At 48.3% G+C, this 18,332-nt stretch overlaps 1 protein-coding gene across 8 annotated transcripts in view; it reads right to left on the bottom strand.

Moving 5' to 3' along the window:
* Positions 1-18,332, bottom strand: part of CTIF (cap binding complex dependent translation initiation factor) — a 144,855-nt gene that overhangs the window by 119,630 nt on the left and 6,893 nt on the right. For 2 of the 8 annotated variants that reach the window (XM_023944079.2, XM_086867471.1), the window contains exon 2: positions 15,352-15,504. The exons of the other annotated variants lie outside the window; for them this stretch is intronic. In XM_023944079.2, coding sequence (XP_023799847.1) covers positions 15,352-15,363 — 12 coding nt within the window. In that variant the 5' untranslated portion in view covers positions 15,364-15,504. The remainder of the gene's footprint in view (positions 1-15,351; positions 15,505-18,332) is intronic. 8 annotated transcript variants of the gene reach the window in all.

The raw sequence follows: 18,332 nt of genomic DNA, 5'->3' as shown, positions 1-18,332 counted from the left end.
TCCAGCCCCTTCCCCAGCTCCGTTCCCTGCCCTGGACACACTCCAGCCCCTCGGGGTCTCTCCTCTGCTGAGGGGCCCAGGGCTGTCCCAGCACTGGAGGTGCCTCAGCACCAGCACGCCCAGGGCTCTTCCCAGCTTTCCAGCCCCTCTGCACCAGCCTAGAGCTGTAGGGGGCTGGGGCAACCCAAGAGCAAGCCAGTTCTTGCCCCAACTCATCCAGACAAATCCACATCCTGACCTGCTATCAGGACAACAACAGCACACCTTGCTCCTATGCAAGGTCCAACGTGATTTGAGCACCAGCAAAGGAAAGAAAATAAAGAGATTGCTTTTCCCTTTCTTTTCCATTAGCTGGATGGATGCTAAGAGCTTAGAATGCTTTTGCACACATGATGAGTTTCTTTGAAGGCTGTAGCTTCCAAAGGCAAGAGAAACAGGAGCACAACACTGTCACATACAACCATATTGGTGACAAGTTGGAAGCAGATTTTCCTGACAACTACACAGCCGGGAGCTAATACCCAATGCCAATGCCTAGGTAAGGTCATTGGGAAAGATCTCTAAAATACAGAGTTCAGGTAGAACTACTTCATGCACTGGGCTTCTTCTCACCTGAATTGAAATTCAGCTATTGAAAGGTGTAACCACCACCAAAGCCCAATAAAGGACAAGTGCCCAGCCCATCTTTCTAACAACACAGTCACAGGTTTGGGCTTGACTGACTGACTTACAGCATTTAATGTCTCTTCCTTACTTATCCTTCAGTTAAACAATGATAAAATCCCAGGCCAATCCTCCATTCCTCCATGACTCCAAAGTGAAGTCAGGAGGAATGCAGAGCATCCTTTATGCGTAGAATATTTATTTCTCAGAAATGCCATCACAGGCCAGCTGCTGCAGACAGGTTGTGACAGGCTACAGAGCTATCCTGACAGATCCCTGAAAGCCTTTGTCTTGCCACATGGGATTTATCATCCCAGTTTTCTAGGAACAAGAGATGCTTCCTATAAAAGGCAGCTGCAGCACAAATTCTTCACGTACCAATGCAGCCACCTGCTTCCAGCATGTTCTGTGATAGGATATCCAGCATCCCTCTTGTGTTAGTTCTCCCTTGGGTTTAGTTCTCCCTTATAACAGACTGTGATCCAGCAGGTCCCTTCTGCTCTGAGACACCTGGGACATGAACTGAGGAAAAGCTCAGCAGCCCAGGTTTGTCTGTGCCTGAACAGGATGATGGTAAAACCAAACCAAACTGATCCCCAGGGAGACAGAAGGAAAAGGTCCCAGCCTAGTCCCAGACATCACATCCTCTCCCATGAGCAACCAATAATAACTTTCACATCTCTTGTGCAGGCTCCAAAACCCACCCCATTGTTCTCCCACCTCTGCCCCCCAGAGCAATGTTGGACATCACCTTGTGCAGGTGGAGATGGAAATCCAGGGTGAGATGACACCCTCTTCTGCTCAGTGCCTCTCTGGGCCTGGGCAGGGAGGAACAGCTCATGGTCAAACCCTCCATCATCACCTCCCTCACATTTCCTGCTCACTGAGATTCCAAGCCAGGCTTCCAAAGCTGCTGCAGCTGCTCACACAGAAGGAGGAAGCCCCTGCAGCCCCAGACAAGAGATGCTTTGACCACATAGACCAGAGAAGTGCAGATAGTGCAGGACAGCCTTCCTGCTTCTTATCTGCTTCTTATCAGCACTTCTGGGTCAGGTGAAACCCTCTGTGTGTCTCGACTCTGCACACAACCACCCACCAGCTCACACTCTGACAGCAGCGCAGCCACAAGGACCTTTGACTGTCTGTGTTTGGGGCTGGAACTCCTGGCCATCAGTGAGGCTTGATTCCCAGCATCTCTTTTTAATGAGCCCCTTCTGCAGCAATGTTTTCCCTCTTCTCATCTAGCCAATTTCCAACAACAAGTAATTAGCGATGTGTCTTTCTCAAGCGGTGAGAGCATCTCAGAGAAAGAGATGAGCAGTTTATCTTTATTGCTGGCAGGCAGCTCTCGTACCCAACCGCCTGCAGGAACAGTTACTATGGAAAATAAAAGCAACAGAGATGAACCATGACTCCCTGTATCCAGGTACTGCTGCATCTCCACAAAGCATCATATGTCTTTCTTGGATTTGCTGCTCTAAAACCACTACCTTACCAGACGTCAAAACATCAAGCATAGAAATGTAAATTATTATACCCTGGATCTGACTCCTTTCTAATTAAAATGTAAACACCTTTGAAAACCACATGAGTGTTTACTGCTGGAGCTAGCCTTGGGCTTTTCAGATACTGATGCATCTACAGCTGGCTGAGCACTTAATGTATTTCATCATCCCTCCAGTCTCAGGTCTGGTTTCTGGTACCTGGTGATGCAGAAAAGCCCCAGTGACAGGACAGGAGCTCACCAGCTGCCACATTGCAGTGCTATTCACGAGCCTGGCACAGAACACAGCAGGCAAACACCACCGTGCATTGAAACAGAGCCATCAAAGCAAACACAGAAATAAATGGGGGAAAAAAGAGAGGGACAGACAAGTGCTGCATAATCCAACCCAAACCAGCCAGCTTGATCCAGCAAGGAAGGGAGAGGATTAACCAGAAAGCCAGGAATCCCTCATTCTTACCCAGACAATAATTTACTATGTAGCTTGCTTCCCTGTAGGTAAGCAACTCTTTGTGGTTGGAAAGTGAATCAGTCTTCCTTTCTTCTCTTTAAACAAGAAACTTCTCTAAACAAGAAATCATCTTCAGAAACGTAAAGTCTTTTAGTGTGTCAAATCTGTGCATGAGTTTGGAGTGGTTTTGCACCAGATGGGCTTCCTTGCCTGGGGGAAGACATTACCTTTGGCTTGTGATAGGTATTATCAAAAAAGAAAAAAACAGCATACAACTAAGGAAACTGCTTTCTGAACATCAGGTGAGTGGAGGTGGGTTTCTGGGCTCACCCTGTGGTGGGATGCTCCACTGCAGGGGATGTCAGGGCAAGGAGACTGCTGCAGCATCACTCTGCCTGCAGCAGCAAGGAATGCTCACAGATTTTGATACAAATTCAATACATGCAAATGCACCAGCATTTCTAGATATAAAATCTGAAACAGGCCATAAAAGGCCTCAACCACCAATCCCTGAACTGTGAACAGCCTGAGTTTTATGATCTATTTTACATTGGTTCATGCTACAAACTGTGACTTAAGGCAGATATAATCGATTCCACATTCCCCTGCTCCTGCTACATGCTAATGGAATGAGAGCCCACGTTACATCTTACCCTTGCGATTTTTCACCTTTACAAGGAAAATGTTGCCAGGTAAAGATATTGAACAATTATTATGAATATCTGAAGAAACAGCATTTCACACATGCTCTCCTCTTTAGAGCTGCTGTTTCTCCTTGTAGAGCACACAGCATCACCCTGGCAGCCGGGCAGGAGTGATGGCTGCAGGGATTGTGCTGGAAGACACGAACCAAGGATGTTCTCCTGCCAGATGAGCTTGCACATTGCACCATGCACCTACGTGTGTCCCTCTGTGATTCACCTGTCAGGTTACAATCCTCAGGCAACCAACACCTGTTTTTTGCCTCAGCTCTGGCACCCCAAGGGATGAGCCATGATCCCATCGAAGCAGCAGCCAGGGTGGGCTGCAGGCAGAGAGCACAGCCCACATCCTAAATAAAAGCATCACAACCACGAGCTCATCCATACACAGTCGCTTGCACACCCGTGCCAGCCGCTGCGCATTGTCCTTTGTAAATAACCGAAGGGAAACCATTATCGTGACAAAATCTTTTCTTTCCAGGCATCCAGGCACTATAATGGGCACTTGGGCTGTGAAAAGCTTTGTAATGCTGAAAGACACGTGCAACTCTAAGTTGAGATATCAACATGCTGAAGTAATCCATCCTGCTGGTGGCTGCTGATGGGAGGGACTGTACAGGAGCAGCACACCCCGGTCAGGCATGGAGGCTGCTTAATCCCTATTAAATCATGCCCGTGGTTCACTGGCAAAAAGCATTTTTGTGCCTGTACACCAGCTTGTAGCAGCATTCAGAGAACACACCTTGGCCACCAGCCAAAATGCTGGAGCTGCCACTCCTGGATGGATTTTATGCTAGGAGGAGCCAGCTGGTCCTCTCCTCCTGGGAATCATAGGATCAAAGAACAGTCTGGGTTGGAACAAACCTTTAAAGGTCATCCAGTCCAGCCCCTTGCCACGGACAATGACACCTCCCACTTGATGAGGTTGTTCCAAGCCCCATCCAACCTGGCTTTGGACACTGCAGGGATGCAGGGGCAGCCCCAGCTGCTCTGGGCACCCTGTGCCAGGGCCTGCCCACCCTCCCAGCCAGCAATTCCTTGCCAATATCCCAGCTGGCCTGCCCTCTGGCACTGGCAAGCCATTGCCTGGGTGCTGGCCCTGCAGGCCTTGTCCCCAGTCCCTGGGCAGCTCTCCTGGAGCCCCTTTAGGCCCTGCCAGGGGCTCTCAGCTCTCCCTGGAGCCTGAATACTTGTGCAGGGGAGCAGCCCCAGCTCTCCCAGGCTGCCTCCAGAGCACAGGGGCTCCAGCCCTGGCAGCAGCTGCGTGGCCTCCTCTGGGCTGGCTCCAGCAGCTCCACGTCCTTGTGCTGGTGTTGCCCAGGGCTGGGGCAGCTCTGCAGGTGGGGTCTCACCTCAGCACAGGGCCACAGGGGCACAATCCCCCCTCCCCTGCTGCCCACGCTGGGGAATCAGCCCAGGGCAGGGGGTTCAGGGCTGGGGCAGGTCCAGCTCTCCCCCCCAGCACCCTCAGGTCCTTCTCCCAGGGCTGCTCCCTCTGCTCATCCCCAGCCTGGATTGATCCCGGGGGCTGCTCTGACCCAGCTGCAGCTCCAGCACTTGGCCTTGTTAAACCTCATGAGGTTCCCATCCTCAAGGATTCTCACCTCCACCCCCACCAACAGCTTCCTTTCATCACAGCTTTCCCCTGTTTTGGAAATGAAGCTCTTCTGTGCAACAAGGATAGGGACAGGAGAGCCTCTGGTGCATCCCAAATTCAACATTTCTGGAAGATACGATAGGAATGAGGAAGCAAGACGCTTTTTGCTACATCAGCCACCTTCTGCACCATCGAAAGCAAATCTTCTGTGGGTTCCTGCTGCTAAAAAAAAGGGAACAATCCTTCCCAGCCTTGGGTATACTGCTGTTTGGGATGGGGTTACATGAGGAAGATCTGAGGGAGAGACAATTCCCTCTGACCCAGGGCTGGCTCGCTCACAGGGATCTCTGTGCATTCTGCCTAACACAATTGCTCAGCTGGAATTGGAAAGAGAAATCATCAAGTAAACCTGTGCCACACTGCAGAGGAAAGTGGAAAATAACTTACCAAGTCCTCTCTGCACTAGTTAAGCTCAACTGAAGAAGTCCATGCACAAATGAGTACATTTCAGAGATTTTCTGAATCTTTAATTACCTTCAATTTTTTAAGAAAAAACCAAAAAACCCTACTCAACTACACCCACAAACAAATAAAATTTCCCAAACCTGGCTCTGGACCCCCACTACTCCATACTAATGTTTAAATTATAAAATAAGCAGCAGATTGGGTTTTACATCACAGCCACCCCAGGACCATCAGTCACTGACTTTATCAGTTTTCATACAGACAGCAGCCATGAGATGAGATTCTCTAAATATTCTAATGGAAAAGAACAGGATTTGGAGAAAGTACAGTTCCTTCTGCAATTCTGTACATGCAGAAGGAAAAGCACATGCTTCCTTACACTGCTTCTGGTTGTAGTATTAATAGTAATAATAATAATAATAATAATAATAATAATAATAATAATAATAATAATAATAATAATAATTAATAAAAAAAATAATAATAGTCAGGAAACAAAACAAAAGGCCTGGAGAAGCACATGGGGAAAGGGAATCCTGTGGGGTCAGTGTTCTACACCACAGAAGGAGGTTCACCATGACACAGGTGGCCAGTATCCCCCATGCTCTTTCCAATTTTTGGAAACCTCTGCTTGGCAGAGAAAGGGACAGCCTGACAAACACCCCAGCAATGACATTTGATTTTCTAAATTTTGACCCCAGACTGAGCCAGTCACCGAAGCTTTACCTTCACCTGGGGCTGGACACAGCAACCTCCTTAGCAACTGCTCCTGGAGACATGGACTGGATGTGTTCAAGACACTAAGCTTTCATCCAGCAAAGTATTGCATTATGGAAAAATGACTCCCACTTCAATCAGAGGGACCATCTGAACTCAACTGAGATCCCTGTGACTGCTGTGGGCAAAAAGCTCCATCTAAGGTAGTTCTCACAACTTGAGAAGATCACAGAATCATGGAATGGTTTGGCTTGGAAGGGACCTTAAACCTCATCTCATTCCACCCCCTGCCATGTGTTGGGACACCTTCCACTATCCCAGATTGCTCCAAGCCCCATCCAACCTGGCTGTGGACACTTCCAAGGATGGACAGCCACAGTTACTCAGGGCAGCCTGTGCCAGGGCCTCACCACCCTCACAGGAGAGCATTTCTCCATAAACAAATTTCTTCCTCGATGCCTTTGCAGACCCTAAATCCACTTTTCAGCCTACAAAGATCTCGTGCCGTGTTCTCCCACATGATCTCCCACTGCATTTAGGAAAACAAATTTGATACCCAGACGGACCCAGGTTTTGCACTGACTCCCAGCAGCTGTCCCAGGAAGGAACACCACACAGCACAGGCACCACAACCAAAGGTTTCACCAAGCCCAGGGATGCTGCTGTGTGGCAGGGATGGGCTCCCTGTGAACCCACCACACTGACAAAAGTCACAGAAGCAGGAACACCCAGCCTAGGACAGGAGGAAAACAGATTCTCCAAGCTTTCCTTTGTACAAGCTGCATAAACCAAGCCCACGAGCCTAACCCTCCTCTCAAATCCATCCCCAGCTTTTAGCTCCTTCCAGCAGCTGATGAGGCAGCTTGAATCAATTCCCCAGGAAAACGCCTGCCTTAGGGAACCAGCCCAAAAATACCAAGCACCTCCCCAGACAGGAATTTTTTGGGAACTACTGGCCAGCCACCAGCCTCCTTTTTGAGGCTTGAAGTGCATTTTTTTGCAATCACTCCCAGGCTATCACTCTGTTGTATGCTCTGCACCAGCAATGCTGCCACAGATCTCAAAAAATTCCCTTCCCAGGTGGCCCCACTCCACCTATGGTTATTCCCCGCTAAAATGCAGTGAGTGAGGGATGACAAGAAGCCAGCAGCAGGGCTGGGAAGGGCAGCCAGCTGACCCCGAGGGTGTAAAGATGCTGCAAGCACGTGCACAGCTACATTCATCACCCAGGGGACCTCGCTGAGCCCTGGAAAGCAGGAGCAGGACAGGGAGGTGTTTGTTATTACAAAGCAAACAGAGAGACAGGCACTTTCAGAACATGACAAGTAAACTGTTTTGAAATGAGTATGAGCTTGGGGAGTGTCTATTTACCTCCACCAGCAGCAAGGACAGTTGGGACTGGCCCTGATCAGGACAGTGTTTGGATTCACAACTCTATGTTCTAATCTTCCCTGCTGTCAGTGCCCTTAGCCTCCCTTCTGCTAACCCCAGGTCTCGGACCACAGAATCACAGAATGCTTTGGGTTGGAAGGGATCTTCCAGTCCCACCCCCTGCCATGGGCAGGGACACCTTTCATTATCCCAGGTTGCTCCAAACCTCATCCAGCCTGGCCTTGGACACTTCCAGGGATAGGCCAGACACAAACTCCCTGCACAACCTGTGTCAGGACCTCACCACCTACTTTTTTCGTAATATCTAATCTGAATCTACTCTCTGTCAGTTTGAAGCCATCCCTCTACATCCTGTCACTCCAATAGCCTCTCTCCATCTTTCCTGTAGGCTCCCTTCATGCACTGCAAGAAAGCCTTGTTGAGACCCAGTGCTGCTGCTGGTTTACTGGGGACAAGAATGTAAAATTTGTCCCAAAATACCCTTGAGCTGCTCTTTGTGTCCAGCTGTTGCACCCACCATGGACCCAGATGTGCCATGCACTACACGTGTGACTGGGGTGTCACTAGCTCCTCCATCCTGCCTCACTTCCCTCTCTTGTGAAACACAAACCCTGTTCTTTTCTTTCATGGTACACTGAATTTCCACAGCTCTCCATTATAGTGCAAAATAATTTAAGACATTTCATTTGGGATTGAAATGGGACTTGACATTATTTTTTTTCCTGTTTCAACAAAATATCTGTTCCCACTGAACCCAGCTAAAAATACTCTTATCCCCCACAACTATCCTTGGCACCATTATTTCACTACAGGCTAATTAAGATAAAAAGCTAGAGTTAGCAATAATTATTTCTTGAGGGCAGTTCACAGTAACTGAGGATAACTTGGGGTATCCACCCAAAGGATGCTGCAGTGCAATGGGACCATGGGGGAAGGGCTGCAGGTGCAGCACAGGGGAGCAACATCAGCAGCTTCAGCAGAAACGTCGCAGCAGGACACCTGCTATTCATGTACCTTTGACTTCAGAGATTAAATAGAGAGCCCAAACTATATTACTTTGCAGGAAAAAAAAAAAAAAAAAGAATAAAAAGAAATAAAAGAGGTAAGGGAGAATTTGATTAATCAAGAGACTGCTTAGAGATATTCACCCAGATGATGTCTCACATCAAAGGGTCTTGAAGGTAGATCACCGCAATTCCTAACTCTTGGGTGCCATCACAGGGTAGGGATGTCCATCTGAGGAGTCTTTATGACCCCCCAATTCAGCAGTAGAATTTAACACTGGACTGGAAAAGGCTCTTCTGCAATAAATTATACAGCATGAATGATAAAGAAAATAAACCTCATTCCTAGTGCTAAAGTAGTGCAGGACTTGGAGGCTTCAGAGGATGCTGCAAAGAATGCCAAGATAAACACACAACTCTAGGGTTTGGGGCAGATTCTTCCCATTCCTTTTAGAGCTTTCATAGAACCATGGAATGGTTTGGGCTGGGTACAACTTTCAAAGCCACCCAGTGCCACCCCCTGCCATGGGCAGGGACACCTCCCATTATCCCAGGCTGGCCTTGGACACTGCCAGGGATGGAACAGCCACAGCTGCTCTGGGAAACTTTGTGCCAGTGCTTCTTGAGGACCCCAAGGAGGTCCATGGGAACACCCTGCTGCTGGTGAGCATTCCCAGATGTCCATGACATCCAAAGGCCTTCCAGCACCAGGAACTGAAGGTGACACCTGGCACTCAAGCCACACGTGTCCTCTCCAACAGTGTGGGACGAGGCTCATATTTCTCCTCTCTCACAGTTTCCAGAAGAACAGAATTCACCCTTGAAGAAGCAAAAGTCTGAACCTCTCACCTAATAACTATAATAATTTTTAAAATTACTTGTTTTCCAGCAGCCCAGACTTGGCTCAATGAATTTTAAATAGTTTTGGTCAAGTCATTGCAGCCAAACCACTGAGAAGAAAATACTGAAAAAATGGTTTAACTTTTTTTAGAGTTTTGTATTTTTAAACAAAGGATTTTTTATTTTATTTTGTGGTGATGTACACTGAATTTCCACAACTCTCCATTATAGCGTAAAATTATTTAAACCAGATTTCATTTTGGATTGAAATGGGACTTGACATTTTTTTGTTTCCTGTTTCAACAAAATAAAAATATCTATTCTCATTGTATCCAGCTAAAAGCACTCTTATCCCCCACAACTATCCTTCGCAGTATGATTTTTCAACAGGCTAATTAAGGAAAAAAATGGAGTTAGCATTAACTGTTTGTTTTACGGCCTGGTGTTGAAGAATATTTACTGAGAATCTGAGGATAATTTGGGGTACCCACCAAAGGATGCAGTGCTTCAGGAAAGAAGATGCAATTTAAAGTGTTACTGTAATTCACTTGAAAGTTAGAAAGTTAAAAACCTCAGGAAAGTTCATGCATACCTTTTTTTCTAAAGAAGAGGGAAGTAAGGAAAATGGGAAACCACACTCCACCCCAAAAAAGGGGCACTGGCTGCTGGCAAGGTGGAACACCAGGCACAAGCCCAATGCCAGCCCTTCCAGGTTTTAACCTCCCAGAAATGCCTAGACTTTGGCTTGTTCCCAGCTCCTCCATGGCCTCCTCTGCCGCAGGAGAAAATATTTACTCTCCAGAGACTATCAGGCACTGCACAAGATAACACCCAGGGCTGCAGAAACCTTGACGCAGATAAAGCCTCGCGTGATGCCCGATCCATCCTCTCCCACTCCCTTTCAGGTACAACAGGATCTCACGCAGGGCCAGGGCACAAAAAGCCCCAAACAAAACAGGTTTTCAGGGCAGTGCTGCTGACTTGTTGTTTTCCAAGCCCTCTGCCACCGAGCCCCTGCGGTGCTGCTAACCTCTGCTGATCCCATCAGGTGGTTTAACCGGGAAGCTTAGCAGTAAGCCCTGCTCCTGCAAGGAGGCACCGTGTTACGTGGGTTATTCTGCCCGACCAGGGCCGTGGGGCTCTTAGGCAGCACAGGCATAAATCCCAGCTACGGCTTTCAGGAAGAAAATTAAGTGTTTGAATGGTTGCAATTGCAACCCAGGTTGCAATGTTTTGTTGTTGGGCTGGATTAAATATTTTTTTTTCTGTCCTAGGCTTTGTTTTTTTCATGTTGAAGTACATGTTAAACCCTGTTGACATGCTGCAAATCTCTGTCTTGGGAAAAAAAAGAGAATTTGGCACCTCTAAAACGCACCTGGCCTATACCTGTAGCCAAATAAACATATTATAAACAGGAAAAGGGGCAGGTAAAGAAGGGAGAAACCATAGAAGGGAGAGCAAAAGGAAGTAAAAAATGGGATAGAGAATAAAACATCATTATAGGCATTAAAAAAACCCCCAAAATAAAAACCAAACAACAAACAAGAAGGATCAGGAAGAATAATACAAATGAGATGGGGGACAAGGACATAAAAATGGGATAGGCAACATAAAAGAAGTGATAGAAAAGAAAAAAAATGGGATAGGCAGCAAAAAAATGGGATAGGTAACAAATGGGATGGAAAACTAAAGAAAAAAAGGTACAGACAACAGGACAACTCTGCATCCAAGAGCTGGGCAGAAAGTGGCACTCCACTGTTTTCACCTGTTAACTCTGGCAGCCAGAGAATTTCTGCGGTAAGAAGATGCACGTGTACAGTCAGGGCAGGGGGAAGAGGAGGGAGCTGTGATGAAGAGCATGGGCTGTGAAGAAATCCCTGCAGGGGGCCTGCCTGGAAAGTCTGGCACCAAACCCAGCAGGATGGCCATTGGAGCAGGAAAGGCAGTTCACAAGTATTACACTCTCCCTGGCTACAACCCTTCTTCTCGGGCTTCACCTAGCCTGAGCAAAAGAATAATATTATTAAGAGACAGACAATAAATCAAAGAACAGCTTGGAAAAACCCATGAAGCCTCCTGAGAGCCAAGGAAACCTGGCCTATCTGGGGAAGAGCGAGATTACAATAATTAGGTCAGTTGGCGATAAGCCTCCCCAGCACACACAGGCACACATGCGCTGCCACTTTTCTGGGGAGTGGTGACATCCCCCAGGAGCTGAGAAACCCAGCAGCAGAACGCCAGGGGCACGGGAAACACCGGGAGCAGACAGCCTTCTCCAGCAGCAAACAGCTGCAGCTGCTCAGCTCCAGGTCTGGGGATTGGTAGGTGAAGCTGGGGAAACTCCGATGGGATACTGGAAAATTCCTTTGCTTTGAGTTGTGGTTCAGCAGCCAGCAAGTAACTTGAGTATGAGATCTGGGTGTGCAGCTTGGAAACAGCAGCAGAACTCAGCTGGAGGAGGCCCTGAGCACGTCTGATGTAGAAGCTGGCTTTGCACTGAGCAGAGGGCTAGACCAGAGGACCTTCAGAGCTTACTTCAAACCAGAATAACTCCAGGATTTTACCAAGGGACACCTTCCCTGAGCCCAGACTTTCAGCAAGAAAGACGTACTTCAAGCTTAATCAAAACCACAAGAAACTTCTTAACACAGCAAGGGGTCAGGCTGAACTTTAGGAGAGGAAGCAGGCTGACATGAAATTCAAGTACATGACAATCCCATTGAGCAAAGCTTCCTGATCTGGGAGGCAGAGGATGGTCCCATGCAGCGAGTGCGGAACAGGGTATGCATGCTCTTTTCCTTGTATAAAGGGAGACAGAAGCTTTTTATTACACATCTCCTCCTTCCTGGATAGTTTGCCACCAGCTCTGCCCATGCTGGCAGCCTCGGGGCTCAAGGACTTGAAAGAGCCACAGCTGCAGCCCCAGAGTGTGGGCTGGACTCAGATCACATCCAGATGTTTGACCCCAGATCAAGCAAACAGGAAGGGCAGACCAAAGAGGAGGATGTGCTCACTGCCCTGACCTGCTCTTGGCTCTTCCTCCCCACCTGTGTCATCATCTGCCTGTCTCTGATTTGGCCATCTATTACATCTGTCACCGCCAGCCCAGAACACAGAAATTAGTCACCTATTGCTTGAGCTTTCGGGTCTCCCTCCCAGCACTGATTTGAATCAAACCACCACCTTCCAAAGGACATTTGCTTTCCTTAACAGAGGAGGCAGACACTCCCTCACTGGAGCTTCCACATTGTTTACTAAGCTGCTTCTTTCTGAATACCTAATCAATACTTCCACCTGCCCCTATAACCCGCAACAGATCCTCGGAACAACCCAAACAACAACAAACAGCACGTGATGGTTTTGTGAAGCCTCTTGCTTGCAAGTCCACACAGCTGTGTTGATAACAGCAAGCTTTTCCCACCTGCCAGCTGAGGAATATGCAACCTCTGCCCCTGTGCTGAGGTGAGACCCCACCTGCAGAGCTGCCCCAGCCCCGGGCAACACCAGCACAAGGACGTGGAGCTGCTGGAGCCGGCCCAGAGGAGGCCACGCAGCTGCTGCCAGGGCTGGAGCCCCTGTGCTCTGGAGGCAGCCTGGGAGAGCTGGGGCTGCTCCCCTGCACAAGTATTCAGGCTCCAGGGAGAGCTGAGAGCCCCTGGCAGGGCCTAAAGGGGCTCCAGGAGAGCTGCCCAGGGACTGGGGACAAGGCCTGCAGGGCCAGCACCCAGGCAATGGCTTGCCAGTGCCAGAGGGCAGGCCCAGCTGGGATATTGGCAAGGAATTGCTGGCTGGGAGGGTGGGCAGGCCCTGGCACAGGGTGCCCAGAGCAGCTGGGGCTGCCCCTGCATCCCTGCAGTGGCCAAGGCCAGGCTGGACAGGGCTTGCAGCAGCCTGGGAAAGTGTCCCTGCAAACGGCAGGATATCAAACTGGATGATATTAAGGTCCTTCCCACCTAAACCATTCCAGGATTGTACTATTCTCTGAATTCATGAAGTACTTCAGGATGTAATTACTCCACTGACTGACTGATCTAAGTTAAACCCAGCCTTCACACAAGAGTAACATCCTACAGACTAAACTCTTTTCTGTCTGCTTCATGAAACCATGAAGTTCCTACACTTACTACAGTTCACCAGCCAAAAACCAGGAGCCCCCATTAAACACACACAAATAATTTTCCATGCTCCTAGGTCATGCAGAAGATGACATCACAATGTTGACCTTCAGCCTCCAAACTCCCCTCATCAGCGTCCTGACCGATGCTCTCATTTGGTTATGTGTTCTGACCTCCCTTCCAGCATGTTAAAAAACAGTGACTACAATCTCCTCTGTACTTTATATCCAAGTTCACCTCTTTTTTCGTTAAAATAATTGGCTAATCAAACCCACTTCTTCCAAGCTGACATTCCTCCTAATGCTTTAATCAATAGACAGAGATGTTCAGAAGGCAGCTAACACGGCCTAAGCAGAGTGTAGGATGCTGTAAGGACAGGTTCATGATATGGCTGGATTTCTTAAAAGAGAAGAAAAAAGATGAACACAAGCAAGTCTAAATCCAAGAGGTTACTGGAGTATTTCTAGGTGATGACCAACTTTGTGCTTCCTAGCACTCCCCTCACCATCACGCAAATATTCATTTTGGCTGCCAAACTTCCTTGTGTTATAAAGCAAAGCAATAAGGGATGCATGTTGGAATTCCTTCCAGCAGACCAAAATTGCTTTTAGGGTTTGAGTATCTGATTTGGGAGCAGAAAGGAAAGACTCTAGGGGGCTTGGGAGTTTCATCTTCCTTTTATCTACCCTTTTCCCTTTTAGAGAGACGAAGAGCTATGCTGGCTTCCAGGGTAGGAGAATAATTAACCAAAAATTAATGCATTTGTTTTTTATACAGAACATGGGACACAAAATGCCTGGTATCACTTGGAGTGGCAGATGATTTATTGGCTTCTTTGCTGAGCAGAAGTGCCTGAAAGCCCAGTGGAGAGCAGAGCAGGCAGTGTGTCCTCCCTGGAATTTAGCAGCCGTTTCAGCCCTGCCATGAAAGGCAAGCTGGCAGAGGTCCTGCATGGAGCTGGTGTCACTATCCATCACCCACAACCACCTCTCCCACCACCACCCAGGCGAGCAGGGCATCCTCCAGCAGTGCCAGCAGCACAGTCCGAGCCACCTCCCCTCCTGGGGGAGCCCATGACATCACATTCCATCTTTTTTTACAGTATGACCAATCCAGCCCTTGAAATTTCATTTGGCCAGCCCTTCCTCCACAGATGTCCATATGGACAAGGAGCAGACAGGAGACCTGGAGCTGCCAAAGGTCTGGCAGCACGGCCTGCTCGCTGCTTCACTCTCCTCCTGGCACAGGGAAAGATCCTGCTGAGGGTTCATCCCCCCCCACTGTACCCTTCCCTGCCAGAACGTGCAGCAAGAAGGTGGGAATGTTCCTGCTGAATGAAGCCAGCGTAACTGGAGGTGCTCAAGGGATGACTGTGCAAATCAGAGTGGGGGGAAAGGCTGAGTCACTTCCTCCCCCACAGCCCTAAATAGAGAAGAGCGTAAGGAAAATCATTCTTCGAGCTGACAAAAAGGAAGAGAATCCCTGTGTAAAAAAAAAAAATTAAAAAAATCAAAGTGCACATAGTGAAAGCAGCAGAGAAAGGGGCAGAAAAGACAGCCTCCTGCTGCAGCTGTAATGGGAACAAGAGAGGGGCAGAGCATCATCCCCAGCTCCTCTGGGAACTGGAGGCTCAGTAATCACTTTTAACAGCAGCTCCAGCTCCACAGCAAGTTCATGGACCATGGCTGATGCTGAAAAGCCACTGCAATGCTGCCTCATCTTCTCCAGGTGATGCTGCCAGCCATGACCTCAGTCCTGATGGGAAACTGTGCTGAGCCTGGGAAGTGTCCAAGCAAGCATTTGGGGACAGAATTTACCCACACCTCAGCATGCAAGGACTCTCTGAGCTTGTAGGTGACAACACATGGAACATCACTGTCAGGAGCAGTCATAGTGTAATACCTGATTATCCATCCCAGCAGACACGTGGCAAGGCTAAGATCAAGGCTGGAAAACCCTTCTGAACTGTAGGATACTGGCGCAGGCAGGAGACTGGAGAGAAGTCAGCCACCAGCTATTTTCTGCAAGCTCAGTGGTCATGCACAAGCAAAAAATCTGGGGATGAGAGGAGAGGGAGAGGGAGAGGGAGAGGGAGAGGGAGAGGGAGAGGGAGAGGGAGAGGGAGAGGGAGAGGGAGAGGGAGAGGGAGAGGGAGAGGGAGAGGGAGAGGGATCTTTAAAACTTATCTAGAAACATCCCAACACACCCTCCCTGGCAGCATCCCTATAGCCAGCTCCTCCTTCCCTGTGTTCAAAACGATTTGGGCTATTTCCTTATATAAATTATGCTGAATTACTAAGGTAATTCTTAATACTTAAGAATTAACAGACCTGCTTGCACCCAGACAGATATTATTTAAGCTCACAACTGATGCAGCATCTCCTTGCAGACAATAAGGAATTTACATCTCCTTTTTCCACCCTCTTTCTTTCTTACAGCCTCTAAGTTCTTACCCTCAAGATGTGCCCTCCTGTGTCAAATTTGGCTGATATTAGTCCCTGGGTTAAAAAAGGGTTCTGGAGGAATAGCAAGTGACAGTCAGTCTGAGTGCATAAGCCTCATTTCTCTTCATTGGGAAAAAAAAAAAAAAAAAAAAAAAAAAAAAAAAAAAAAAAAAAAGCAAGCAGAAAAACAGGGGAGAAGCTTCAAAGTGACTGCAGTCGATAAACGAATCTTTCACCTTATGTGACAAAAATATATCTATCAAAAAAAAAAATAAGTGAAGCAAGTGCTTTTTCTCAGAATCAATTTTGAGAAAAACAACGTGTGCTCTGCAGATGCTCCAAAATGCAGAAGCAGGGACCAGTGCCCTGAGGTGAATCTTGGCACTAAAAGCATCCTGGCAGGGAGGGATGCTGCAGCTCTGCTGACAACCAAGCTCTCCACAGCTGTGGAGCTGTGATCCATCACAGCTGTGGTGTCCTGCCCATGACTGACGGTGCTCTGAGCACCTGCAAAGGCAGGAAATACACTCATCTGCCTGTGCCTGGCTGGCACGGGGATGGGCAGAGCAGGGGTGAAGGGAGAGATGGAAAACTCAGCATCCACCACAAGAGCTTTCCAGAAGTATGTGTTTCATTGCAGAGCTGCTGTCAGGGTGTGAGAAACTGCCGATTTCAAAAGAAGTGGGAAAAGCTGGAAGAAAAAATCATCCACTGCCTCAGCACAGCCCTTCATCATACCCCTGACCTCCTCTTCCTTTGGAGGCCTCTGCAGACATCACAGCCAGGACCCTGAAAACTTCACCTGGCTCACCTATTCCCTCCAAAGGATGAAACATGCACGTGGCAAGAAAAATACAGAAATCATTTCCCAAAGCACCCCCTGAGCCTCCACATCCTCCTGTAAAACCTCCTGCTGCAAAAATTACTGCTGCACGTTTCACCATCACCAGCCCAGCCTCCTGAGCCAAAGAAAAATACAATCAAAGACGCCTCCAAGGTGATCGTCTGGCTGGGAAGAGACATTCCTTGGATCAACGATATGTCCTGATTTAAGGGAATACAATTCCCGTGGGTTCAGGCATACACTCCTCCTTCCTCACACTGTGCAAAGCAAACACCTTCTTAAACATAAAACATGGTTATTAACCTCCAGCTGACAATCACAGCACAACCACAACCCTTCCTGCTTCCTTTTCTTCTCTTGCCCAGACACACAACATGGTATTTTTGATGACATGTTATTAAAATGCTCCCTGTCTTCACTGCAGTTGGACACGGCGCCCAGGAGTCCTCCAACCCCAGGGGATTTGCTTCTGGATAGGTAATATAGGGAAATGCAGCACCCAAAAGCAAACCAGCATTTTAGCCTGGAGAAAAGAAGGCTCAGAAGGGACATTCTCACTCTCTACAATTTCCTGACAGGAGGGTGCAGCCAGGAGGGGGTCAGACTCTTTTTCCAGGTAACAAGTGACATGATGAGAGGAAACAGGATCAAGTTGCAACAGGGGAAGTTGAGATTGGATATTGGGAAAAAGTTCTCCACTGAAAGGGCTGTCAGGCACTGGTACAGGCTGCCCAGGGCAGTGGTAGAGTCCCCATTCCTGGAAGGGTTCAAAAAGCATGTGGATGTGGCACTTGAGGACACGGTTTAGTAGTGAACATGGTGGTGGTACTGCATTGATGATTTGATTTGGTGCTCTTAATGACTTTCCAACCTTAATGATTCTGATTCCATGATTTGCAGACTACTGCTTTGGGCTGGCTGGCTGGACTTAGGCTACACCACACTCCTGCCAGTGACTGGAGCACACACTTCTATGTGGGATGAAAAAATCCTTCAAAATTCACTCTGGGTTAACTCCTGCGAGATCCCTGACTTACACACACTTGTAAGAAACAAAGGAATGTTTCTGCAGACACAGATATCCTTCAAGCCACCTGCAGAAGCTGGTGGCCCCAAAATGACATTCCCATGGACCACATGTGAGAAAGAACAGCTCACAGCCACAGGTGAGCCCAGCTCTACAAAGCTGCTCCAGCCCCAATCCCACCAAAGGCTGCTCCACCCAAAACCAGCTCCACGTTGCTCATAAAGCTTTGGCTTTGCAATAGAGGTGCTCAAAGCTGGTGACAACCAAGAAACATCTGCAGTGCATTTCTGTTGTTCAGAAAGGGCTACAGACAGACCTGTGAATTTAATCACATTATGTGAAACGCTCAGGGTTGCAACTGCTTATTCCATAGAAACACAGAACCCCAGAATGGTTTGGGTTGGAAGAAAGCTTAAAGACCATAGGGTTACACCCCCTGCCATGGGCAGGGACTCCTTCCACTATCCAAGTCCCATTCAGCTGGGTCTTGGATCCAGGAGCAGCCACAGCTTCTCTGGGCAACCCATGCCAGGGCCTCACCACCCTGACAGGGAATGATTTTCTCCTA

The sequence above is a fragment of the Cyanistes caeruleus genome, chromosome Z (genome assembly GCF_971803275.1).
Source record: "Cyanistes caeruleus chromosome Z, bCyaCae1.hap1.1, whole genome shotgun sequence".
Taxonomy (NCBI): domain Eukaryota; kingdom Metazoa; phylum Chordata; class Aves; order Passeriformes; family Paridae; genus Cyanistes; species Cyanistes caeruleus.
Note: the sequence above shows the minus strand (reverse complement) of the source record. Positions and strands in the feature narration are given on the sequence as shown.